A 27550-nucleotide genomic window follows, 5' to 3' on the forward strand; every position below is an offset into this window, starting at 1 on the left:
ATTTCTTCCCGTTAGTAATTGTCTGCTTGTAGCAAGCTTTTACCCAAACCCCCTTCTCCAGTGGCAGCTGGGATTGCTGCCAGCATGAGCAAAGTACAGTGTTTCTGAGCAGGAGGAGGTCCAGGGCCATTCCTTTCTGATCTATGTTGTTTCCCTTCTCAGGAGTGCACCCGGAAGTTGGTGAGCTAACCGTTTCCGAGATTACTCCTGAAAGCTTCAACCTTTCCTGGACAACCACCCATGGAGACTTCGACATCTTTACTATTGAAATTATTGATTCTAACAGGTTGCTGGAGCCCATGGAGCTCAACATCTCAGGCAACTCAAGAACTGCTCATATCTCAGGGCTTTCCCCCAGCACTGATTTCATTGTCTACCTCTATGGGATCTCTCATGATTTCCGCACACAGGCAATAAGTGCTGCAGCTACAACAGGTATACAAAACTACCTCAATGCTAACTCTCCTTTCTTCTAACTCTTCCTTACAGGTTGTGCCCCTTTCCCCGCCCTCAACTACCCCACCAGTCTACCCATTACCAAATCCTCTACCTCACTGTTTGAAACCTCCTAATGAAGACCTGCCGGAGACATTTTGAACTGTGAATGTTAATCCACCATCCCATCCAGCAAAGTCAGTCAATCGCATTATGATGCAATTTCATTCACACAATAAGCTTGCTCTTGTTCAAACATTCAGGCTGGGGAAATTTGCCACAGCAAAATACATTTCTCAAGAGCCAAGTGGGAGATGATGCATTGTGCTAACCTTGCATCATGTGTTTGCATCTGTCACCCACATACAGGAGACGCTATTCCTCTCAGATAAGCTGATTTCTAGATACAGCTTTTATTCTGATTCTTTAAATAGATTTCAGGCACATTCCAATCTGTGGCAGCAGAATCTTATAAGATAGATGCGTTGCCTGAATCCAGCCTCAGAATTCAGGTTGCACTGGGTGAGAGATTGAGAGAGCCTATTTGTCTTGATGTTGGTGAATGAACAGGAAGGCATTTAGCTCTTGGCACATCACACATCTTCAGGTTTTACAGTTGGCAATTTTTCCAGAAAAGACAGGGAAGTCAAATGTTCAATGTGCTCTAGGTAGTAAGAGTATGAAAGTGGAAGGAGAGGACTAGACTACAGAAACAGAAGGTGTATTCTCATAGTAAGCAGATGATAGTTCACGTTGTGATCATTTAAGTTTTGCCTGCTCTATGACAGTTTTTCCTAAGATCATGTCAATTTATCATAGCAATAGACGAACATGGCCAGTGACATTTAACAGAATGGCAAATATCAGTGATCAGATAACAAAGTTCCAGTTTCCAGCAGCAGCAGATGAGTTACATGGGCAGGGCTGCCATAGTAATGGTATGAACAACACTCAGAAACACAAAGCTAGATGATCTTCATGACCCGTGGCTCATGTGTATTCAGACTTCTATATTACTTTATTTTGTTGATTTGGGTTTTAATGATTGCAATACATTTCCATTTGTTGTCTTCTTTTTCCATAGTAGAGGAACTTCTCCTTAGCAAACTCAGTGTATCAAATGCTACCTCAGACAGCATGTCACTGACGTGGGAAGCGCAGGACAATGCCTTTGACCATTTTATTCTAGAAGTCAGAAACTCTGACTTCCCTTTGGACTCCCTGGTGCATACAGTGCCAGGGGCCTCCCGGCGCTATGTAGTCACCAACCTCAAAGCTGCCACTAATTACACTGTCCAACTCCATGGTGTAATTGATGGGCAAGGTGGTCAGACCTTGACAGCACTGGCAACCACAGGTATTTCACCTTCCGGTTTGCTTTTTGCTCTTCTCTCTTTTGCTGTCCACCGAACTGCTCTAAAACGTGGCTCCAACTCATCATCCTGCCTTTGGTAAATTATAGGGAGATCACTATGAGGGGAAGCTGAAAAATGCTGGGCTTGAGGGTGCTTGGAAAAAGAGAGATCTGAGACAATGGAAAAAGCTGAAGAAGTGCCCCCAGCATTAAGGGAGCCAGTAGTAAACCATGATTGGTTTCCTTATATATACACTTACTTGCAAGTTCAGTGTATATATAATTGACTTGCTCCAGAAGGTCAATGTTTTTCACAAGGTATCTTTGCACTTGATCTGGAAAAAATTCTTGTTCATCCCATCCTCACATGCTTTGTTGTGGATGGGAAGCTTTCATGTCTTTATTAGCCTGGAGAGGCACCTGCATGCCATTTTTGTTCTTCATTCTTAAATCCAAATGTCTTCTATGACATTTGCATCTCTTGTTGGAGTTTCATGCAGCATGCTAAACGACCAGCCAGAACTGCATGGAGTGGTCTGATGTTCTGATGTTCTTCTCTGCCTGGTATTTTCATGTGTTCCCGGCAGAGAGCAGGGCTCAATAAGCAGCTTCACCCTTTCTTGATGGTCAGTCCACCCCTGTCACTTGCATTGCTGCCTTTGAATCTCTAAGACCTGTCCTGTTTAGCTGGATGTCAGAGCTTCTCCTGTGGCGACAGTGATTTCAGGAGAGCAGGAGGTCACTAGGACTTGCCTTTTGCATGTAGTGTTCTTTGAAGTCTGGGTGTCTTGACGTGAACGTGCCTGACTGGATATAAGCAGCATGTGAAGGAATGTGGCTATTTCAGGATGATATTGGAAAGGATTGGTTTGCCCTCTCTGACCTGCATGCAGGGCTGATGGCTCCATGCTTGGTTTCACTGGGTTTTGCACCCAAGCCTGTTTGCTTTGGGGATATTTTCTCATCTCCCGTCTTCAGAAGTACCATGCTTACATGGTGACATCCTCACTGTCAGCCATGAAGGCACTGATGGTCACTGATTGATAGCATGATTACAGCATGTGTCCTTAACTGGGGCCACTTGGATTCACCTGTTCCTAGTCAATCCCAGAGAAGAAGGTGGACTATTATTTGGACGGGAGTAGAAGTTGGAACATCTCGCAGCAGTTCATGTTTTAGTTAAGAAAAGGATTTCATTCTGTCACTGTTCTCTCTGTCAGTGGGATACAGCTTTCTTACTTTTCTCCAAGCATGAATCACTTGCATCAGTATTTTCCTGTATCTCACTGCATTTCCCAAGGTGTTCTTGGTTCATACTCGATTGGCAACAGGAAAAAGAGAAAATCAGCCCAGAGAGCAGACATGGGATTCTCTGCTCCCTGACTGCTGGGTCATGTTTGTGCTCTCTCTGGGTTTTAATGAATATTTAATGATTTTTATGCTAAATGGAATAGCTTTAAAACAGGATGGGCAAGGAGCTCTCCCCCTACGATAGCCTGAAGGCTAAATTTGTCTCCTGGCAGGGGGGATATGTGATTCTGAATCTCCTATAGCAGACAAAGAAAGTCTTTGCTTCTTAAGGAAGTACTCTGACCACTGAACAGTCAGGGACGAGAGCAACAGCAGTGTTGTGGAGTTATTTTTGGTCAGTCTATTAGATATTCTCTGATTGTGCCTAATCAGAGGATGAGGAACACCTTATCTGTGGAGTCCAGGGAGGTTTTGGCCTGAGATTAGTGCTGAGATAATAACTGTTAGGATTAAAACCCCTCATAAACTTCAGGGTCTAAATAGAAAATGCCTCTACAGCTCCAGGCAACAGAAATGCTAAACAGAAGCTGAACTGGGATTTCAAGAATGTCTGGTTTGGACTCACCTAATTCCTGCCTGAATCCTACTTTATCTACTTTGGAATTGCTGTAGGTTTGTATTCCCATCAAAATCCCAATGTGGAGTTCCTGCAATTTCTATGGTTTTACTGTTTTACCATAGGACTATATACTGCTGGTTCTTCTGTAAATCAGGCCTACATTTCATTAGGAAAATTGAATTTATTTAAGAAAATGGAATGAAAAAATCAAAGTCAGCACTAATTTCAGAGGCTTCTTTCCAAAACCTTACAAAATAGCTCTTGCAATGCTCCTTTTTTTTTTATACTTCAACCACTGCAAAACAGAGCTGATATATTCAGCCTTAGCTTTAAGCTTCTATAGACCCCTACTGCTATCCCCCAGCCCTGTGGAGTAACGCTGTGTCTTCACCTATGTTCCTTTCTCCTTCAGAGGCTGAGCCACAGCTGGGCACACTCACCCTCACAAACGTTACCCCCGACAGCTTCAACCTCTCATGGACCACGAAAGATGGGCCTTTTGCCAAGTTTGTTATACACATTAGAGATTCCTATGCAGCACACGAACCCCAGGAGCTCACGGTGTCAGGAGGTGCTCGCAGCGCTCACATCTCAGGCCTGCTAGATTACACTGGCTATGACATTAACATTAAGGGGACCACCAGTGCAGGTGTTCACACAGAGCCCCTCACTGCTTTTGTCATGACAGGTACCTGCTTAAAGGTTTGGAGTCTATTCATTGGCTCATAAAAATAGTTATTCCAGCATGGATAAAAAGAAAGGCTATCTACAGCACTGAATATCTTGTCCAGCAATGGTTTTGTTTACAAACTTATGCAAGGATGGGTCAGACCAGTCATGTTGACCTTAAAAAAAAAATATCCAGGACAAATACAAGTTCAAAGAGGTTTAAGAGCCCTCTGGAGTCATAGAACCATACAATCATGGAATGGTTTGGGTTGGAAAGGACCTTAAGATCACCTAGTTCCAACAGCCTCCTATCTCTAATAACACTTTCCCATGTCTAATAACCTTTAATTCCCGAAGTTTGAGGGGTCAGTTTACCTAATACACAGTATTTGCATATGAAGGATCCAGAGGGGGCTGGATTTTAGAACAAATCCTGCCCTGTGATGTTATAGAATTACAGAATGCCTTGAGTTGGAAAGGACCTTCAGTCATCCAGTTCCAGTCCCCTCACACTAGACTGTATTGCCCAAGGCTCTGTTCAGCCTGGCCTTGAACACTGCCAGGGATGGAGCATTTACCACTTCTTTGGGCACCCTGTGCCAGAGCCTCACCAACCTCACAGGAAAGAACTTCTTCCTTATATCTAACCTGAACTTCCCCTGTTCCAGTTTGAACCCCTCACCCCTTGTCCTATCACTAAAGTCCCTGATGAAGAGTCCCTCTCCAGCATCCTTATCACCTCAACACACCCTTTATGTCTGAATATTTTGGTCAGATTTGAGTGGAATTGGCTGTACATCACAGGCCTCCTAGATGACAAAATAAATGCCACAGAATTCACCTGCTATATGTATTATGTGGCCAGTATGTGCTATTAGGGCTTATCACATAGACATATGGATGCTCTAAATAGGATTAATGGAGAAACTGAGGCCTTATTCACCTCTCTTCACTAATATGCAGTGGAAACACCAGTTACAGCAGCAGCATCCTTACAGCATATGGGGCATGGCTTTCTGTGAAAGGCAATATCTATGATCATTTTCCTTAAGGCAAATGGTTGTTTTGCACCAGCTCTGATCTGCCCCCTCCTGACAGTCAGTCACACAACCAGAAGTGACCAACTGCTTTCAACCCCCTGCTCTTTTGCTCCACCAGAGCCCAAATACTTCCTTGCTGAAAATGAACCATGTATTTGGAGAGGAAGCTTCCCACAGATAGGTAAACAGCAGAAGAATGTGCCAGCAGTTCACATAAATCTGCTGGGCTTAGAGTGCTGGTGTCACTCAACACCTATCCCAGGAAAGTATTTCAGCTCACTATTTGTTTACCTGCCCTCCCAAAGACCTAACCAAAATGTGAATCTTTGGGATTGCTCAATTAGAAGTAAGTAAGCTGCACAAATGACTCCAAATTGAGTAAATTTGAGCTGAATCTCTGGCACCCAAATGTGTAAACATAAAAACATAAGGACTTCCAAATTATAAAGCTTCAGGAGGGAATTTTCATGCCAAGTTCTAACAGAGCATCGATTGCAGCTGTTATGAAATGTCAAAACCAAACCCAAAAGCCTTTCCCAGAGAAAGTTCAGTGTTTAACCAACTGACATTTTCTGAAGTGAGTGGAATGTGAATGGTTGGAAGATGGGATGAGTTTAGCTCCTGCGCCAATGCACCAAGGTTTGATTAATAGTGTAGAGAAATAGTAGTAATGCCTTGGATTCGGGATCATGACCAGGGCTTAGCAGAGCCAGTTGATCTTCCTATCTATCTGACTTGTCAGATTTTGAGTGAGCAAAATGCATCTTGTGGGAATTTGGTCTCTTTATTTAACTTGATGGGAAAGTTTTGAGGAGCTGATCCCCAGCTTTGACAAAGGTCATGCTGATGGGAAACACAAAAACACAGCTCACTGGAATTTCTTGAAGTTGTCAGCAGACAACACTAGCAGCTGCTTATGAAGCTCTTTGGACACATTAGCTCTGTTCTGCCATCATTAGCTCTTGCCCTTAGCCAGTGCAAACCCTGGCTTCTCTCCCATCCCCAGCAAAACCCAAAGTATTTAGTGCTTGCACTGGCTGTGACCCTGACTGATTAATGTCCTGCTTCTGGCAACTCTGACCCTTCCACCACTGAAATGAAAAGCTGGAGATATTCATGTGAAGTAGAGAGATAAAGAAGCAAAATACAGGAACTATGAATGCCAAAGTTGAGGCTTTGTCCCTAAAACACCAATGGTATGGACAACTGGAAGGAAATGAAAGCTTTATGCATAGCATTTCTAAGCCAGTTTTGGTTATAACTGTCTTGCTGTGCATGTGTAACAGAAGAAATGTGCTTATACAGTGAGCTTGGAAGGAATTTCAATAGAGCTTGTGAATTGATAGTACTGAGACACCCTTGATGAAAATTTAGGATCTAACTTCTGGAGGCTCCATTGAAAATCCTGGTCTTGTGGTCCTGGCTATGCACTTCTGTTAAATCCATACTTTGGGGGAAGATGTGATTTATGCTTGGTGAAATCTGTGACACTTTCTAATTTGTAATGTTTTTTTGCTTCTTTTTTATGTGTGTTTTTGCACCTTCCCTTCTTTCAGAGGCCATGCCCCAAGTGGAAAACCTAACTGTCTCTGATATTAACCCTTATGGGTTCACAGTGTCGTGGATGGCATTGGAGAATGCCTTTGACAACTTTCTAGTAGTCGTGGTGGATTCTGGCAAGCTGCTGGACCCACAGGAGTTCCTCCTTACGGGAGCCCAGCGGCAACTGAAGCTTAAAGGCCTTATAACTGGCATTGGCTATGAGGTTATGCTTTATGGTTTTGCCAAGGGGCACCAAACAAAGCCCCTAAGCACTGTGGCTGTTACAGGTATTTTAATGTGAACAAATTGTTCTCTTCCACCCTTTCTTTCTTGCTTTTCTTCTCACATGGAAGATGTCTCATGCAATCCATTTGCAAAGCAAACCTTGGCTTTTGCATCCTTTTCTGCATCATGGCTACACATAACACCTTGTCGTTGATAGGTTCACCAATGAAATTCTGTTCCTTTTAACTCAATGTTTCCCTTTTCCCTTTACGAGGGATCCTGCAGAGGCGCATGAAGGGGGTTGAGGGGTGAAAATTTCTGGTGTGGTCATGCAGGTTTTTCTAACTGAAGTCTTTAAAGATAAAGGGCTGCATGTGGGAGCTCGTCTTGTTAATAGCTGCTGGGCACATCAGCATTCTCCAACTTGCAACCATCAGGACCTTCAGAAAGAGTCATGGATTTCTTGCCCATGGTCTCCTTTCTATCACTCTCTGTGTGGGTTCCACCCAAAGACCATCAAGTGTGATCAGTGCCACCTCTAAGGTTGGCTGGCATCTCTCTCCAGAAGCTCATGTGTTCACCTTTATCATAGCTGCTGTTTTCCAGTAGCATTTGAGCTTTCTTGAACAATCATTGCAGACCTATTCTCTAGTCCCATAACCATCTAGTCTCGTCTGCATGACACTGTCTATGCAGTAGTAAAGCTGGGGGTTACCTCATTGGAGGTTCTTCTGTGGAAGAAAGAAGTGCTTTGGAGATGTTGTAAGACAGTAACAACTCCAGTAGCATTTCTCAAGGTAATGATGCTTGACCATACCGTACTAAAGATATTTTGCAGGTAATTAATAACTTACAGCTCCTGGGATCCTCCTGAATGGGTTCTTTCATTAAAGACAGTCTTGCCTTTAGATTTAAGTGTGTGGTTTAAGGAATATGAGTTTTCATGATTCCCTTTTCTGCTTCAGCATTTGTTTAATACTGAAGTAAAGGGTCCGTCTGCTCTGAAGCATCACAGATGCCAGAAGTGCATGAAACAAGGGGTTTTGCATGAAGTAAAAGACTCTTTGAAGTGGCTTCTGTATTGTCCTCCTAACAGAGAGAGATCTGACAACATTCAGGCATGCCTTCTGTAGCAAGAGCTTGGGTTTATTATCCATGAAGGTTTCACAGAGGTAGCAAGGGAGAAATGCACCTGAAACTTACTATTAGCATGTGTAACTTTGCATGTCAGTGGCAAATGGTGTATGTCCATGCAGTGGATTTGCTATTAGAGTGGAAGTTTGAATGAGCCTGCACACACTCACATGTATCTTCTTCAGTATGTGTGTAATGCTAACAGTCTTTTTACTTTTTTTTTTCAATAGCTGGCAGATTGTTTCCCTTTCTTTGAACTGTGGTTGGATTCTTGCAGTGTGCTACAGCCAGACCTTAAAGAGGTCTCTAATGACCTGATTAAAAAGTCATTTCTTTTCCCTACTCTTATCTTCTCCTCTTTTAGAAGCAGAACCCGAAGTCGACAACCTTCTGGTTTCAGATGCTACTCCAGATGGCTTCCGTCTGTCCTGGACTGCAGATGATGGGGTTTTCACCAGTTTTGTTCTCAAAATCAGGGATACAAAAAGGAAATCTGATCCACTGGAACTAATAGTACCAGGCCATGAGCGCACGCAGGATATAACAGGGCTGAAAGAGGGTACTGAATATGAGATTGAGCTCTATGGATTTAGCAGTGGACGACGTTCCCAACCCATAAATGCAGTAGCAACCACAGGTATTGTCTTTGCAGTAGGAAAAACATAACATGTTCATGCCTGTTTCTTTCACCATCTCTCCTTTTCATAGCCTGCTTGAGTTGTTACAAACTGTCTCCTGCATGTCCCTTATCCAAGTTACTGGTTCAGTGTGGTGTAGTTACTTGTAATCAGTCATCTCAGATTGCTTAGCTTCATCACTGTCTATTTAGTGTGGTTTGATTTAATTACTTTTTAATATGGTTCAATTTATTTACTTTTATGATCTGGAATTAGGTAGCAGATTATAGCAATTAAAACACAGGCTCTGAGGGACAGAAATATTGTCTCTGTATCAGCCTTTATCTGTGATTCCCGACAATAATTACATATTGGCACTGCACAACACTTTACCTCCTTAGAAAAGAGGTAAGACAAAATGAATATACCAGAGCTATTAAGAAGTTTATTTATGGCTTGATCAGCAAAGGACTAAGCACCATTAACTTAGATCTTAACAGGAGCAACCTGTGTTTGATAATCCAAAATCAACTTGAGTTTCTTGCAGAATCAAAGCTTTAAACTCCCTCAGCAGAAGCTGCTATATATTCTCCTTCTTGTGTGTCAGAAGCCCTGATGTGAATGAAGAAACATTGCAAACATAAGTGCAAATGGCTTCTGTTTGAAGTTGGCCTAAGCTTATTTGTGTTGAAAAACCTCCACCAGAACAAAGCTTCATATTCTCAGTGTCAGGGAGAAGGGCATTTTTGCTTTTGTAATGGGAATATTTTCTTCTTCCTTTATTTTTCTATGAATATATGTAGATACTAGGCAAGTAAAAAGTTCTTGAAGCTTAGGTTGAATTCTTTAGCTTAATTACACAAAGAAAAGGTTCATACTTTGAAGCATTTCATTTTGGTACTTTTGAATGAAGCTTTTCTTCTTTTTATCCCCACCAAAATCATGGTTTCATTTGGAAGCATTTAAATCCAAAGCAAATGAAGCAATGACCCACATTCAGTCTCTTAAAAATGCTCATCTGCTATAAAACCACAGTAATTTCAAGTCAGCCTAGTTTCATGAGGGGAATGAGAAGGGACCAGGTGAGTTCAGTGTGTAAGGAAGCGAAGAGAAATGCATAAAAGAGGCATTTGCCCAGTTGCAGCAGTGTACTCCAGACAACGGTAACTCAGTGCTCAACAGCTTCTCCTGAAACACCATGGACTCATGATTCACCCTAATGTCTGTGGTGCCAGTTGTTAGCATGTAAAAGTGCATTTCTGACCAGCTCTACTGATTGCCATCACATCCCTTGAATAAACAACAAGGGCATGTTTACTCTCACCCAGACATTTACATGAAGCAGAACATGCATCCATCACAAGCCACCATTCTCCAGACTCATGTGGGTTGTCTCATAATGGAGAGGGATGTTTAAAGTCAGCTGCACTTGTTAGCAACATGTCCCCATTTTCACTGACTTCCAGAATATTTATGGTAAACCACTAAGAGTTCCCATTTTCCTCATGACTACATTCTTCACTTCTTTCAGGGAGATTTAGCACATGTCACCTACTGAAACCAATAGCCCAGAAGATGTTTGTCAGATATAAATAGCCTGTGGATAATTGATAATAGAGCTGGAGCCACAAAAATCCAGCTAAATAACTCGAACAGCGGGTTACACCACGTTGGGAAGCTGGGCCACCGAGACATCTAACTAATTTCTATTCTTAGGAGTGGATTATTACACAAACATATGTATATTTATAGCATGTCCAGTCTGGTGGCAAAGAAATATTTCTGTCCCTGAAAGGTGTAGCTCACACAGACTTATATTCAGCCTTGCTTTATTCTGGACTGTGTACAAGTTACAAGGAATAAATTAGCTAGAAAGTCTTTAGGTTTAGTAGAGGAGATGATAGTAAAACAACAGTTAGAACAAAGCTAGCAAATGGAGCAGCAAACCTAAACCAAACACTACCTGGAAATGAAGACAGAAGAAAAATGTAGATTGAAAATACTTCTCTGTACTTAACACTTCCAGCTTCTCCCTTTTTCCCCACCTGGGCCCGTGCCCTTGTACACACAAATGTTGTCTTCAGGGATCAGGTCCAAGCAATCTTCCCACACCATCACAAGTAGTTCTTCCTTCATTGTGAATATACATCCAAGTGAACAGCAGTTTTCCCCCAGATCCTGATAATGGCATTGTTAAAACGTTATCTTCTTTGGGCTGATGATGCTACCCTACTCTGCATTTATCTGTTATTTTATCCTCATTTCTTCTGCTGTGATAGGAATCATCAATTCTAAAAACACTGTAGTGCAAGGCGGCATCATGCAGGTTTGCAGTGTCCATTCAAGTTGGCTCAAGGGAGTTTGTCCACTGCTGCTTTCAGAGGGATAGTCAGTGTCTTTTGGAAATTCATGTGTATAATGTTTGTTAAGATGCAGTTCAGCGCTCACTGGGGACCACAACCTGGCTATGTGCCACTTCGTGTCCTTGGTAGGAAATATGGGTCTTACGCTGCTGCTTTCCTCTTTTTCTTATGGTGTTCTGACACACTATGAAGCATTTTTCAGCTGAGATGATCACCAAATCTTTCACATGCTCTTTATACATGATAAAAGTCACCTGGTGCTTCCTGTTGCCTAGGAGAACAACATACTCCTATAGCCTGTTAGGAATGGGAGAACAAGCTCCTGGAAAAAGATCCCCAGAAAAATAGCAGCTACTCAGATTTCATGGGTGCTTCAGCAACCTCACAAGGAAGTTCTCTGTCTCTCATACAGTTCATGGGGAATGATGCTGGAGGGTAATGCCCATTACCTGTATTTGCCCAACAGATGAACTGGGGTTTTGTGAGTGACAAGACAGAAGCATGCTGGACATTTTTATGCCTGCTTAATTTTGGCTTTCAGGTACCTCCAGAAGATGATTTCATTTGCTGCTTTTTAACTTCCCTGTGCTCAAAGGTACCACTCATGCATCTCTGGGACTCATTCCAGGACCGATGCTTGTTGTCATTGTCTGCTATACTTCCTTTGCTAGGTTTGCTTCCAGGAAAGTACCTGCAATTGTGGCACTTGGGGATGTGGAACTCTCAAATAGTCAAGACTTTTCTTACTGCTGTTTGTTATACAGTTTACCTGCTGCAGAAAACAAGTGTTAAGCACAAAGATGTGTGCCCAGCAAAATCCAAGTGGGATGGGTTGGATACTTTATTTTCTGGGAAAGGCTGGAATTCTTCATGTCTATGAAAATTGAGTCCTGGTTCATCTCTTTGGTCTCCAGAGTCATCACTAGCACTTTTCACCAGTCACAAAGTGCACCTACAATGTGAAGCAGAATCCATGTGATATTCACTTCTCTCTCCTTCCCAGTTTCTTTTTATGCTCCTGTTTCCTTCAGACTGTGCCTAAATCAGTAGCAACTTCACATACCATGTGCTTTTACCAACCCTACCCTACTTTCTTAGTTATCTTTAATTCTTTCCTTTTTATTGGCTTTTCCAAGAGAGCAAACCTCTCAAACTCAACATGTCTCATGAGCTCCAGATGAATAATTTACATTTCTCTTGAGAGCTCCATTGTTTTTCTTTCCTTGCCTTTCACTTGATTCAGTGCCTTGCTGCTACAGCTTTGGGGACACATGGAACAAACAGCCTTTTGACTTCTTGCCCACAGGCACGTTCTTTCCAAGCTATTTCAAGCTCCGTCACTTTTTTTCTCCTATTATCCCCTGCCGCTGCCCTCAACCTGTCTCCACTGCTCTTAATGTGGCTTGATATCCCCTCTGTGCTTAATGGTCTACTGTGTGTGGGCTGTTTAATTTTTTCACAGCTGTCAGGATTGTTTTGGTTACAGTCAAAAGAGTGCATTGGAAGTGAGATGCCCAAGGTGAACATTGAAGTGTCAGAGCTCTTTACCATGTCCTTCCACAGGCCCTTTCCATACTTGTTTTACAGTAGCTGAATTAAGCCTTAAACTGGAATGTTTCACATTAAGTGTTGGTTTGCATATTAAGGTTGGGTTATTTTGGCAAAACTTGGGCTTTGTTTACCCAGTTTGCTGATCTAATTTGGATGGGCAATGTAGTGCTCAGGCTTATACAGGGAGAGGCTGTGTTGTATGACAAAGAGCTGCAGTGGAACCACAAAATGCCTTCCTCATGATGAAATGGACTTGGATGTCCTCTGGATGGATGTGCTTGAATGCACTTAAGAAAATCATGGTCTCAGATAGAGATTCCAAGAAGAAAATCTTATCACTTCTAGTTTGAAGCCAACAGGAGCTACAGCCAGTCAGTGCTGGAGAGAATGGACCCATGAGGAAGTCTTGCACCTGAGTCCTGGTCTTTTTTAGGCATCAAATAGTAGAAACTTTACTCAAGCAGAGAGATCTCTCCACTGCTAAGGGCTGCCATTGCTGCTTGTTACATACAGGGCTCTGAGACCCAATGGAATGTCTAAAGATCATTCAAGGAAACTGGGATGGAAAAAAAAAATAAATAGAATGACTCATGGGTAATAGAATGACATTCCTATAAGTATTCTTCCATACTCTTCTATCACACCGAAATCTGTTACTTCTATGTACATGATATGAGGCATATGTCTGGGATGTTTTTAAGCTATGCACTACTGTAATGTTACTGAAAAAGGAGAAAGACCACATGGATAGTTGTTGTCAGTGTGTGATAAAACCATTAGCTGTTTGGTACTCCCTGTGTAAGTGCTGTTCAGGACAGAATACTGATAGCATCAGCTCTTGGGATAGAGGGCCAAGATAAATCAGCATTCCAGCACTAAGGACTGATAAGCAAATGATTTAACTTTTCTTTCTATGTGGTGTGTTTGTTCTCTCTTCTCCATTGACAGTTGTTGGATCTCCCAAGGGAATTTCTTTCTCTGACATCACGGAAAACTCTGCTACAGTCAGCTGGACACCCCCTCGCACCCGTGTGGAGAGCTACCGCATCTCCTATGTCCCTGTCACAGGAGGTGAGAACTGGGAGGAGGACAGAGAGGGAAATGATAAAGGGAGAGCAGAAAGGGTTTCTTCTGTTGATATCCATCTCTCAGAGCAGCTCCAGATGATCTTAAATATCCTTTTTCTTCAATCTGCTGACCAGGACCATGGGTGTGTATGCATGGTCCCAATAGTCAACCTCTGTCTGAGCATAGTCCCACCTTCCATGGGCAAGGCTTGTAAGTCTGCTCAGAGCTAGATGTTGGGTGATTGTACCCCTAATAAGGCCATGTTCACAAAACCCTCTATTCCTGCTGAGCCTCCTAAGTAAGGCTTTACTTCCAAATTGTCTCATTATTTTGCATGCACTTTATGAGCTGAGCATATCTGAAAAGATGGCCCTTGGAAATAATAATTGTGATCCATGATTATAATAGTTTTCCAAGGCAGTGATTTTTCTTAGTACTCCCCAATATTGTTTCATTCCAGCCATTATATCGCTGTTTTAGTGTTCAGCTTAAAAAACTTCCTATACTTAAACAGATTTTTAGCATAAATTAGGAACATCTCTGAAAGGAAATAGCTAAGGAGCAAACACTACAGACATCAGGACCATAAAAGACTTGCTGTTGACTCAGACAAGAAAACACATAGGCCTTTAGACAATGCAATATATAAGCACACATGTAACTTTAAATATATACTGCTACCACCACAAAGAAAAAGGAGCAATCCACAGGCATAAAGTTAGGCACTTGTCTAAGTGCCTTCCTGGAATAAACTGAGAATATGAACCAAATATATAGTGTGTTCTCACCCACATACACAGCACCTCTTAAAGTAACGTACACTATATCTTGGTTGATCTAAACTGCAGCTCCTGTCCTCACAGGTGTAGGAACTTCCATGTACAAAGCGCTGTTTTCACCTTACATCTCATTTGTAAAATGAGATTTTTCTGAGCAGAAATGATGATTTTTCTTGCTGTTGGCATACACTAGGAATGAATCAGACCAATGTCTTAGAGGTAGTTGTTATGGCAGCAATCTTTTTTTCCTGAGGCTGCTCTTTGACATTGGTGATTGTAATCAAGTGGAGAAAATTCACCTCCTCCTGTGCAAGTACATTCGTGTTGGTCATAAGGTCTTTAACTTGGAACACATCCTTCTAGCATTTACTGGAGTATTGTGTCACTAACCGCTTGGCATTTGGCTTCTTCCTAGGTACTCCAAATGTTGTCACAGTCGATGGAAGCAAGACAAGGACCAAGTTGGTGAAGTTAGTCCCAGGTGTAGACTACAATGTTAGTATCATCTCTGTGAAAGGCTTTGAAGAAAGTGAACCCATCTCTGGCATTCTGAAAACAGGTAATATATAAAGAGGAAATGAGAGGTTTTCAAATGCATTGTCTGTGCTGTAGGGAAGACCCAGAAACTGGAGCTGTAGTCCCACTGAGATCCCATTTTTGCTGTCCGCACAAGCTGCAGGAAGATTTGTGGTCAGTCTTTCTTTGAGTCCAGAACTTGTAAGTTTGATCAGGCTCCCATTTGCTAACAGCTGAAGCAACTTGCAGTGAGACAGACACCATTCATGTATTTACAGTCCTAATACACGAGAAAAAAAGAAACAGTTTAATTAACACCATTTTACAGATGAGGAAGTGAAGGGCCAGCTCAGCTGAGCAGTTCAGATCGGTTTTGTTGTGTACTCAAACTCCACATTTCCCAGGTTCCACACTGTTCTAAGCATAAAAACAGTCTCTCACGTAGTTTTTCTTCAATACAGCTTTAAATATCCCTGCAGGAAATGAGGGTCCACCATGCTCCTGCTGACCCATCCTGCTGTCGCATTCTTTTTTGGGGGGGATAATAGATATTCAGAGAACTAAGGCAAGGCACAAGATGCTGAGTATTGGATAATATAGAATCATAGAATGGTTTGGGTTGGAAAGAACCTTAAGATCCTTAAGTTTCAACTCCCTGCCATGGACAGGGACGCCTCATACTAGATCATGTCACCCAAGACTCCATTCACACTGACATTGAACACTGCCAAGGATGGAGCATTTTTCACTTCTTTTGGGCAATCTGTTCCAGTGCCTCACCACCGTCACAGTAAATAACTTCTTCCTTAGATCTATCCTGAACTTCCCCTGTTTAAACCCATCACCCCCTATCATATCTCTACAGTCCTTGATATAATGAAATTTGTAGCCCATTCCAGCTGTTCTGGAGGTAGATATCTATCCAAATTCAGGGAAAGCATAAACCTGCATGCAAAATAGAGTCTCATGAGGAAACAAGGCAGGACGTGTAGGGATTTTGGATGGTTGCTAGCTGTTTGATTGTTTTCTTTTTAAACATGAAGGGCAAGCTGGTGGAAGGTCACAGTGGCTATCAGTTATCACATTAGTTATTTTTCCCAGCTCTGTCTCCTGAGTTTGTTTCAAAAAGCAGTCAGATTGGAGGGTGCTGAGAGAAATACGTCACGTCTGACAGTGCCATTAAGATTGGTGATATCAAGACTGATCTGAGAACATAGTGATGTCTGTTCCCAGTGCTGAATCTTTTCACGCGTTGACCTCCCTTTCCAGTGGAGGCATTTGATGTCTCTTTATAGGCACTGAAGTCTTTTCTGTGGAGCTCCACTATTCTGAAGGGGGTCATAAAAGCTGCATGAAGCAGCACTGTTTGCACATTTTGTACCATATATTTTCAAAAGGGCATTGCACAGAGCTGAAGAATGTTTGTCAAATTCCCTGAATCTGTTACTCTCTCTCTTGCAGCTCTGGACAGCCCATCAGGCCTAATAGTGGTGAACATCACAGACTCTGAGGCTCTGGCAACCTGGCAGCCAGCAATTGCTGCTGTGGATAATTACATTGTCTCCTATGCTTCCAAGGATGGTAAGAAGAGTTAGTGATAGGTCAGGGAGCTGACAGCATTACAGTCTTGAGACTGTCTCAGAAATGGATGCAGCAGTGTGACACCAGGAAGATGGCAGGGGGTGTTACTTGAAGGAGATGCTTCCTTGCTGGAAGCAGTTTAATAATGATGCTATTAGTTAAATATCCCCAGTTGAGGCACGAACAGAGATAAGTGAAACTTGGAAAGAAAAGCTGGTGTTATTATTCATACGAACACTAGAGAGTGCTAATACTTTTAGATAAAGGACTCTAGTGTTAATTCGCGTTCAGTATAGGTATGACCAGAGAGATGTGCTCTGGGCTTTTACCGTTTTCACCTTGCTTGCAGCTAGTAGGAAAAACATCAGAGTGGAACAGGGGGCTGAGTACATCGTTACATGAGTGAACAATGCCAGGACCTCTTCTTTTTTGTGTTCTCTTCTTAGAACCAGAAGTTACTCAGATGGTATCAGGAAACACAGTGGAGTACGACCTGAAGGGCCTTCAACCAGCAACTGAGTATACATTGAGTGTCCATGCGCTGAAGGACACACGGAAGAGTGAGACCCTCTCCACACAGTTTACTACAGGTGCTGTGTCCCACCTCAGTGCAGGGAGACCTGCCATCTCTTCTAGTCCCACTGGGCTTTCGTTTCACGAATATCTGAAAATCAACCAGCACATTGTACCTTTTTTGTTAGAAACCTGGATTTTGATAGTATTTTCACCAAATTTTCTCTGGTAGAAGGACGGTGTGATCCAGATGGAGGCTTTCTGTTGTTAGTTCTACAGAGTCTCAAAGCAGGACTTCTTTGGGGCCCAAATGTTGGGGTACCAATCCTGAAGGTATCCAGTTGGTTTTATACTGTGGCTTTCCATGAGCATCAATGAAATCATGGTGATTTCTCATTTTCTTGACTGCTCCTGGGGCGTTAACCATAGAGCCAAGAACTAAGCCATACAAATTGAGTGTTATAATTACAGTGGAGAAGGGAAGCTATAGCCAGACCAAGTCTGAGAAGCTTTCCTATTTGAAAGAGGCATCATCAGAACCAGAGTTTTTTTCCTGGGAATATGTAAATATTGATTTGTCTTGTAGGAAATAATAAAAGGCACAATATTGTTTCAACAGACATTTCAATGCAGCTGCTTGCAAACTGAAGTGTCTGAGACAAGCCAGTATTTTAACTCGGTTAAACTAAATACCTTTATTTTAAAACCTTCAATGGGGAAATTACTTTTTTGTCACAAAATTTAGGTTGAAGTATTTTTCAACTTTAAATTTCTGTAGAGAAAAATTTGCTTTCCTGTCCTGTTTAAATATACTGCCCATAAGATAGCTTGTGTACTAAGCTCCACATAGACATGATTGTAATTGATCTGTTTTCTCCTTCAGGACTGGATGCTCCAAGAGATTTAAGTACTGCTGAGGTCCAGTCAGAGACATCTGTGATAACTTGGAGGCCTCCACGTGCTCCCATCACTGGTTATCTCCTGATCTATGAGTCCGTTGATGGCAGAGTCAAGGTATAGCATTTGTAACCAAACCAAGAACTGTGCCTGAAAACAGGGCAGTAAGGATGCTCTGAAGTGTCCAGCAATAGAACATATTCATGTGCCTAGGTTAAACATGCTAAAATGCTAAGTACCTGTTTCAGTGCTAGCTTGAACACAAATGCATTTAAAACCTGCTTAAGTACTTTTCTGTGTTACATCCTAAAACAGAAGCTCAGTTGCAGCCTGAATTTTGGCAGTTACCTCTCCACAATACAGATAAAAGCACAATTAATAATTTTGCCTCGTTCCAAACCACTATCATGGAATAAACTCATACCCCCCAAGGAATGTAATTCCTCTTTCTAATCTCAGAAGAATCCATCCCTGTGCAAGTGAGATCTCTAAGGCAGGATGAATCACTATTGAAAGTGCGTTTTGCTCTCCAATAATTGTATTATGTTTGTACATAACTAGCTTACAGTAGATGCTTAAATAGAAATGAGGTGAATCCCAGCAAAATTGACAGACAATTCTGGATGCCCAGCCTGGTACATCAAGGAGGGTTCTGATTTTCAAGAAGGCAAATTCCTTAAGCAGATTTAGTCTTTTAAAGCTACCAGAAAATGCCTTTCAAAGACTGGAGTATAATATTTCTTTGTTGTAGAGGGTGATTCTTCTCTATTTTTTACAAGTTTCACTGACATAATGTGTAGTTCAAGGCATGCAGACATTTATGCTAACTTGCTTTTAAACCACACAGCTTCCACATGCTGATGGTCATGATGGTCATAAACATTTATTTCAAGTCAACTACTGAAGAAAGTGAGTTTGATACAAATCTTAGAGAAATAGAGCTTCTGTATTAAATGATTTAGATGGTTAAAATGGCCCTAAATAGTAACTACAAAAATAATGTGATGGACTGAAACATATAACAGTACCAATTATTATTGTTTTCTCAATGAGATTTTCCTGTATTGTTTCTCCTCCCCATAGGAAGTCATCCTAAACCCTGAGACTACTTCCTACAGCCTGACAGAGCTGAGCCCATCTACCCAGTACACAGTGAGACTCCAGGCGCTGAATGGATCCCTGAAGAGCAAAACAATCCAGACGATTTTCACCACAAGTAAGGACATTAGAGCACACTCACAGTGGAAATAATACATGAGCTGAGCTCTGCAATAAGCAGACATAGACCTCGTAGAAGATTTTCAATCCGATTGTCAGTATGCACTTCATTAGCTTGTAATGTCAGTGCAAAAGTCCCTGTTCCCCCCTCAAGCTGTAATCTGCTTTCCCCAGACTGGCAGGACGAAATTCTTTTCTTTGCATCCATCCACATCATCTCTATTGTCCTCTTTCTGAGGAAACATCCTGCGTAAAATATCAGAAGGAACATTACTCTAAAATCCAAGCTGATGCCCTGATTTAGCTCTGTATTGATGCATAGCAAGCTGTTAAAAAAAACAGTGTTTTGAGCTGAAATGAAGCAAGCCACGCACACAGATACAGACACGAATCAGTTCAGTCCAAGGAGATGAATTTTAGGGCAGCTTTTTTTCTCCTTCTTCCAAGATCAGTTTTCACAAAGCCACATGGCATGTCTGTTCCAGCTCTGGCAGGACAGCTCTGCAGTGAGCTGAATATAAGAATAGATTGGGTTCTCTGAAGGTCACTTTACAGCTGACATTCAAAAAGAGGTTGTTCAGTATTAACTGTGAAATCTTGCCTGTCATTAGTCACACTCTTCACAGTTTGCAGCCTTTCAGGAAGGACCTTCAGCTATTTCCATTCTCCCTTCTGCTACTTGCACCAACTTCAGCCCAAGGACGCCCAGAAGTGCTAATAAAGATCACACAGCTCCAAGGCTGCTCACAATCACTCTTTTTGGTGGAATAGGATGAACTCCACCAATAGGTGACAATCCACATCCAGAAATAAGAGAAGAATTAAATCTGGGTTTATTTAAGTGATATTTAGCAAATTGGCTATAAGCAGGACTGAATGGGGTGGCTTCATCCATATGAACATGAAGGCAGCCTCAGTCAGGTGGATATTTAAGCCTGGCCTTAATTCTAAACATACATTTGTGTGCTGTTTAGTGAGAGGAAACACTGAAACAGCTCTCTGCAAAGAGATGCTTTTCTCCAAATCCCAAAGCTGATGCAAATTCTCTGTAGCTGAGGCACAGGCAGGGATGTGCATCATGCTGCAAAGGGAACAACAGCCACTCTGTGAGCAGCCAGAGTCAAACACCCTACTGTGGATACACCTAGAACATCACTTAATTAGACCATTGGCTGAAATAGTTAATAGCCTAAGTGAACTTAAAAACAAACGAATAAAAACTTTTTGGGGGTTGAAATTGTTCTGACTGCAACAATCACACTATATTGTTGTCAGAAAGAAATGATTAACAACATTTCCCTGTACTTTCAACTGTTTTTGTTTGCTTTCATTTTTAAAAGCCTCCATTTGTAACATTTATGATTCTCTGATTTAATATTGTACTTGCTAGCAAAATATTCCCAGTTTCTTTTAGGTCATAGTCCTGTGTTTGTGATTTCCCTTCCCATTTCTGTCATATAATGAGATGTTGGTAGATTTGGTTTTATCCAAAAGTTCCTTATGCCGTTTAAATACTTAGCTGGAGAATGCACATCCATTATAGCAGGAGTAGTTATCTGCATTCACAGCACTTCCAGAAGTGTAGGCAGATGTGCAAAAGCATATTCAAAAGAAAAATTTGCATCATCTGCTGTTGACTCTGAATCTTTTGTATGTAGGAGGGGATTTACAAGCCCATTCCTGGGCTCTATACCTGGCTGTGCCATTGACCTACAACTGATTTTTATGAGTCATCTGTACTCAACAAGTTCCTTGTAACTGCTGATTTCCTAAGGACTGCTTTCTCTCTTTCTGTGTGTGTGCAGCTGGTCTTCTCTATCCTTACCCTAAAGACTGCTCCCAAGCTCTCCTGAATGGAGAAACCACCTCTGGGCTCTACACAATTTACCTGAATGGGGACAAGGCTCAGCCTCTGCAGGTCTTCTGTGACATGAGCGAGGACGGCGGTGGATGGATTGTGAGTAACAGGGAGAGGGCCCACACCACCTTTACGTGCATCTGCCTGTGCTAAGAGCACCTGCTCATCTATGGGATCCCCCATAGTGCTCTACTGTCAGAGTAGGGCTGACTTTTCTATAAATTTGGGGAATTTAATCTTGGGTAGCGCATGTGAGTGGCTAGAACAAGGCTACCAGATGTTCCTGTAGTTGGAGGAGAGCTGTCTCCATAGGATGGGTCACATCAGTGGTTTCAGTACTAGGAAAAGCACTGATCTCTCTCCACTGGCTATAAGGAGTGCTGAAATAACCAGCTTAGATCAGATACATGCCTTCTAAAGAGCTAATTAGGTGACAGGAGGATAGACTGACTCTATTTGAATGAGGGAAGCAATGGAGGAGGTTAAAGCACAGGCCAGAGAAATATTGCTTCAGCAGCCATGTGGTGTGATGGCCAGCCAGGCTTCCCAGGCCATTATTCAAGGAATGCAACCCACACAGACAACAAACGAATGGAAATAAAAATGCTATCTCTCTGTACTGATATCCTCAAATCTGAACGTGCCAGAGGGACCTGAGGAACAGAAGAGAAGAAGGAGCTGGAGAAATGCATGGCTAGGGGACTAGGGCATGTAGGAAGTCTTGGCTGAGAAATACAGAGCTGCAATGGGCTGTTAGAAAAGCAGAAAGGCCATATCATGAAGCCTGGGAACCCAACAGAGAAACCAGAGACTTTAAAAAACGAAAGCAGCCTTGGTACCATTCAGTAGTTGCAGTGATACAGTTGCTTTGGCTGGTAAAGGCAGGGGAGCAGCAATGCCAAGTCCTGCCTTTGTAAAAGCCACAATGCTAGTCCCTTTCTGTCAAAGGCAGTGTGTCTATAACACTTCTTGCATGTGGTGCTTGTAGGTGTTCCTGAGGCGTCAAAATGGGAAGGAAGATTTCTACAGGAACTGGAAGACTTACGTGGCTGGCTTTGGAGATCCTAAGGATGAATTCTGGATAGGTAAATGGCAAGAATTTGTCTTTTTTTAAAGAGAAAACATGAACACAGGCTGAAAGACCAGAAGCCACTTTGAACCCTCCATTTAGCTGACAAAAGTCTGGGCAAAGGAGGTTAGGGAGAGCATGCCCTGAGGGAGATTGAAATTGCCAGGTCCATGCCAGTCCCTCTAGTCACAGCTCATAGATGTCATGGTTCTTGGCTCACCGTACATACCAAACCAGTGCTCACTGATGCTCTCTATAAGAAGTCAGAAGCTAAGCTGAGAAGCAACTGCAAACCTTCTTCTTCCTGTAGTCCTAGGACACCCCAGCAGCAAAAGCATACAACTCAAAGCAGCAAAGTGGGGAAAATAGCAGTAAAAAAGCAATTTTTCAAAGCTTGTGCTACACCATTTTAGGTTGTAAGTGAATGACAGTAATGATCACACAGCACAACCTTGCTTTTCCCAAAGGGCTACCTGCTACTGTGATCACTCAGCCTGTTTCTACCTATTTGGTTTTGTGCTGACATTACCCTATAGCAAAAATAGCTTTTCCCTCATTAGTGTTTATGCTCAGGTGTAACAGACCAGTGTAACTCTTTTATGGGACAACACGATGGTGGAGGAGTAAACACGGGGAGACAAATGAATTGTTCTTTTATGCCCACAGGTCTGGAGAACCTCCACAAAATCACTTCTCAGGGCCAGTATGAGCTGCGTGTGGATCTGCAGGACAAAGGTGAGATAGCTTATGCTGTCTACGACAGGTTCAGCGTTGGAGACTCCAAGACCAGATACCGCCTAAGAGTGGATGGCTACAGTGGCACAGCAGGTGAGGGGAATATTTTTGCCTTCTGGTTTGCAATTTCCTCCCACTTGCCTCAAGATAACTGAATATTGCAGATCAGCATCACAGCAGATACTTTATGTATGTTATGTGCTTGAAAATAGGAACACATCAATATATTTTATGTTTCCATTCTAAATCTTCCAGTCATTTAGGTGCCACATTTTATGGCATGCTTACGGCAGAATATAAACTAGTATATTAAACAGCCATCTATCTCATTTGGTCAATACTTGACTGTCATTTATACAGCTAATAATAGCTTGGCACAGCCTCCTGTCTTGTCAGTGGAACGTGCAGCAATGTCCTGCTATAACATGATTTGTAATCAAATTGTATGCCTTTTGTCATCATGCTGGGGCAAACCCTGCAGCCCTTAACAGGGTTTCAAAGGATTAAGAGATAAATTCAGCTTCACAGGATGTCTTAATAGGAGATCATTTCATGCTGCTAGAGGCATAAAACACCACAGAGATATGCATGTATGGACTCTGCCCTGTGACCATCACACAGACTTTATGCACAGCCTATATATATTATACACATATCTATTATACAGCCTATATATATTATACAGCCTATATATATTATACAAAGTATATGCAGCAGTAGTAGAATTAATGTCTATTTGACGCAAACGCATTGGTGCAGAGCAGTAGTAGCTGCTGCATCTAGTAAGATTCAGTCTTACTACTTCCTTTTCCTGAGCATTCAGGTCTAAGATTTATGGATAGAGCAACACAGATACTATGACATGAATGAGAGCTCTGCGTCAGGCACACACTGAAAGCTGCTCCTATGGCACCTAACTGTAAATGGGCACCCAGACCCTGGGAGTAGGAAGTCAGTGGTAGGCAGACAGCTCTCTGGCTGTGTTTCCAGATGGGCAGTTTTACTGCATGGACCAGCTAAGTGAGGAGACTTCTTTGGTCTTGCAGATTCAGTCCTTCTGGAGGTCTCTTTTGTCCACACTGCCTTCTGTACAGAGCCAAAATCCACCTCTCAGCAAGGAGTGCAGAAACTGAGCTGCATAAAAATACTCCTAATAAGTTGAGAAGCATTTGCTGCAGAATTGTCACTCCCATGTTATCTAAAGTAAGTAAAACATTGACCTTGCTTTCTTTTATCTTTCCCATCCAGGTGACTCCATGACGTACCATAATGGGAGGTCCTTCTCCACTTTTGACAAGGACAATGATTCTGCCATCACCAACTGTGCTTTGTCATACAAGGGGGCATTCTGGTACAAGAATTGTCACCGAGTCAATCTGATGGGCAGATATGGTGACAACAGCCACAGTCAAGTGAGTCTGGTGTTTAAAGTCTTCCATAATGCATTAAGAGAAGGGGAACTGCAGTTATGGATATGTCTTTGTCGTTCAGCTAGCAGAACATCAGAGCACCAACTAAGTCTACCTTCTAGACCCAAGGATCATAGGCAAAGATATGGGCAGTTGCTCCCAAATAAGGAATTTAATGTCAGCTGGTGAAACATGGGATGTTTTTGTAGGATTTTCCAAGGGAATATCCCAAGTGTGGAGGGAACAATTGTAGTTGTCAACATGTGAAACAGAATGTTCTTCCTGCCATGAAAGTCAGGCAAAGAGTTACAGCTCTGAGGGACAGCACATGGTTTGTTTATCCATGTTGTGCCTGCTGGTGGCCAGAGCCCTACGCCCCTCCAATTCGTTGTGCTTCTGCTCCCGTTACAAAACAGCCTGCAGTCTGAAATGAGAACAATAAAGGCTGACAACAAGAGAAGACATGGATGTATAATCTCCTTCACTCCATCTTTTTCTTTGCAGGGTGTTAACTGGTTCCACTGGAAGGGCCATGAATATTCCATCCAGTTTGCAGAGATGAAGCTGAGACCCTCCAGCTTCCGGAACCTGGAAGGAAGGAGAAAGAGAGCGTAAAACCCCGGAGGTGGCAATGGGGCTATGGGCATGGTGATGGGGGGAGGGATATTGAGTGTGGGTGTGGGCAGAGGTGTGGGGAGATCCTCTAGCATCACTGGGTGGTGGGGTGTGAGGAGCTGGTACTTGTACCAAAGCATCAGTGCCCCTTGGCCCAACAGAGGCTTCGGCAGCATTCCAAACAATAAGCCTTAAGCATCCCAGCTTTTCCAGCAGAGCAGCTCCAGTTTCCCACCAGTAATGTCCTCCACACCAAAGACAACGATCTCAAGGGTTGTCGGGTTGCTCATTCTTATTTTCTCAGAAAGCCTCTGGGATAAGGTTCTTCCACAGTCTGACTATGTCTTGGGTGGCCCAGGGGAGGGGAGGGAAAACAGCTTTGTACATTGGTAGTTTGTTTTAGAACCAGCCATATTTTACACAGAGAAATGTGTATGATTAATTATCATTATTATTATTATTAGCTAGAACCGAAATTTGTCGGTCATTGGAAAGCCTGGTTTTATATATATATCAAGTATTAGAGAGAAGGAGGGGGTGGGAAGGGGAAAGCAGTATGGTTTTAAAGTTAAGTGTAAGATTAATATTATTAATATAATGACAAAGTAATAATAATAATGATAATGATAATAATAAGCTAAGTTTTGGTCATTTTGAAGAGAACCATGCTTGGGAAACACAGCAGGACAGTGTCTGATTGTAAATTTTTTTTTTGTTTTTATAAATAAAAGCACAATTACTTCTAAATAAATTTCTACCTTTTCGTCATACATGTTGAGTTTGTGCATGGCCAGGGTATGTTTACTTAGATGGGGAAATAAAAGGAAGGATGAGAGTGATGAGGCTGCTGTGCCCCTACTGAAATCTGTCCTTTCTGTGACTGATCGGTTGTAAGTATTCTGCTGGGTTTGTTATAATGAAATGCCTGTAAGGAGTTGGTTTCTTAGAGAATATATTTCTTATTTTTCCTGCCCAAAAGCTTCTTACATGTTTTTTAAGCATTACTGACCAGTGCTTGCTCCATCTAGGTGGGAATAACTAACAAGAATACAAAGAAAATACAGCTGTTGTTAGGTACCATTGGCGACTTCAAACAAATGTAAATAAAGGGCTCTTTTTTATATATGAATGAAATCTATGTGTAGTTCCTCTGTATCATATGCTTCAGTTGAAGACAATAAAAGATCTGGTGTTTTAATCCAGTCTCTCTGCCCTACTTCAAGCTTGCACTTTTCAAACAGAACAAATGGTTCCACCTCCTCCTTGGCAATCACTGGGAGGTGGCTGGGAAAGAAGATGCTGTCAGCGAGAGCAGATGTGATCAGCTCTGTGAATAAGACTTACTGTGAAGTGGCAGCAATGAGGTAAGGTCAGATAGTGTTGATTTGACACAGGGTGTTAAAGGTGTGTGTACATGGGAAACGTCACTAAAAACCATCGAAATCATGAAGGAGGAAAGGGGGAGGGAATCACTTCCCTTCACCCTTAGCTCCTTTCTTCCTGATTGTTTCTTGTTGTTATTATTTTTGTCATCCTTCCATTCATGCAGTTCTGAGCTTTAGCTCAATAGCCTTTGGGAATGGTAATGTCCCAGGGCACCTTGTTCATGGTCTTGACTCAGGTGTGCACTAGGACCAGCTTTACTGTGAGAGAGCCCCAACACAACAGGAGTTGCCATATGGAGGCAGAGAAGGTGCTGCAGGCAGGAGCACCAAAACCTGCTCTTCTTTATTAATAATCAGTCTCAGAAGATACATTTTGTAAATGTCTCATTTCTGTAGGTGTTTATAAAGCATCTCCAGGAATCATCTCACACAGTGCTCAGCTTTCATCACTAGGCAGACTTTAGGACCACAGAGTGAATGCTCAGGGATGGTGCAGAGCAGTTACTGTCTGGGAACAGAGAAGGCCATGCTGAGGAAGTGGGAGAAGCTCCTCTTCAGCATGAGTAAAACATCGGAGGTCGTCTGTTCATGCAGTTTCTATTCCAGCACCTCTTGGTAGTCCTGCTCACTCTCCTCATCCATTACAAACCAGGCTGCCGGCAGATGGCACAAGGAGCCTGTCTGCCGTGGTCTGTGCCTGCTCTGTTCGGCAGCACTTGGAAGTCCTGTGGATATCCAGCATCTGCCATTCTTCACCATGGCCTTCTTGTGCGCTGACATCCAGCACTCTGAGCTTCCCAGCTGCTGTTGGTGTCCCTGCGGCAGTGACCTTTGTTAGGAAAACTAACTCAGGTAGTAAAGTATCACCTGTGGCCTCACAGCAGGAACTTTGCAAGGACACAGTGAGAAGCTTACTTTTGGCTTGCGAGAGCAGGAATAGGTCACAGCAAAAGCACATGTCAAAGGCAAACTTACTTCATTAGTACTTCCATGTATTTTGAATTTCCTTCTCCTTCGCCACCCCTCCAAATGGAAGTTGTACTAGTGAATATTGTTTGTTTTGCACAGGGAGCACAGATGTCCTTTGACCTTCCAGAGCACTGGCAA

At 42.5% G+C, this 27550-nt stretch overlaps 1 protein-coding gene across 3 annotated transcripts in view; it reads left to right on the top strand.

Annotated features, from left to right (window-relative positions):
* Positions 1 to 26256, top strand: part of TNC (tenascin C) — a 71625-nt gene extending 45369 nt beyond the window's left edge. Inside the window, exons 12-27 of one of the 3 annotated variants that reach the window (XM_031045886.2) lie at positions 163 to 435; positions 1520 to 1792; positions 4072 to 4347; positions 6925 to 7197; positions 8634 to 8906; positions 13749 to 13871; positions 15063 to 15206; positions 16625 to 16744; positions 17191 to 17334; positions 18141 to 18271; positions 19238 to 19370; positions 21178 to 21329; positions 22219 to 22315; positions 22966 to 23127; positions 24283 to 24446; positions 24948 to 26256. In XM_031045886.2, coding sequence (XP_030901746.2) covers positions 163 to 435; positions 1520 to 1792; positions 4072 to 4347; positions 6925 to 7197; positions 8634 to 8906; positions 13749 to 13871; positions 15063 to 15206; positions 16625 to 16744; positions 17191 to 17334; positions 18141 to 18271; positions 19238 to 19370; positions 21178 to 21329; positions 22219 to 22315; positions 22966 to 23127; positions 24283 to 24446; positions 24948 to 25058 — 2849 coding nt within the window. In that variant the 3' untranslated portion in view covers positions 25059 to 26256. The remainder of the gene's footprint in view (positions 1 to 162; positions 436 to 1519; positions 1793 to 4071; positions 4348 to 6924; positions 7198 to 8633; positions 8907 to 13748; positions 13872 to 15062; positions 15207 to 16624; positions 16745 to 17190; positions 17335 to 18140; positions 18272 to 19237; positions 19371 to 21177; positions 21330 to 22218; positions 22316 to 22965; positions 23128 to 24282; positions 24447 to 24947) is intronic. The other 2 variants (XM_005145619.3, XM_031045885.2) reach the window with 2 other exon arrangements.
* The last annotated feature ends 1294 nt before the right edge of the window (positions 26257 to 27550 follow it).

This window comes from Melopsittacus undulatus, chromosome 11, assembly GCF_012275295.1.
Source record: "Melopsittacus undulatus isolate bMelUnd1 chromosome 11, bMelUnd1.mat.Z, whole genome shotgun sequence".
Classification (NCBI taxonomy): domain Eukaryota; kingdom Metazoa; phylum Chordata; class Aves; order Psittaciformes; family Psittaculidae; genus Melopsittacus; species Melopsittacus undulatus.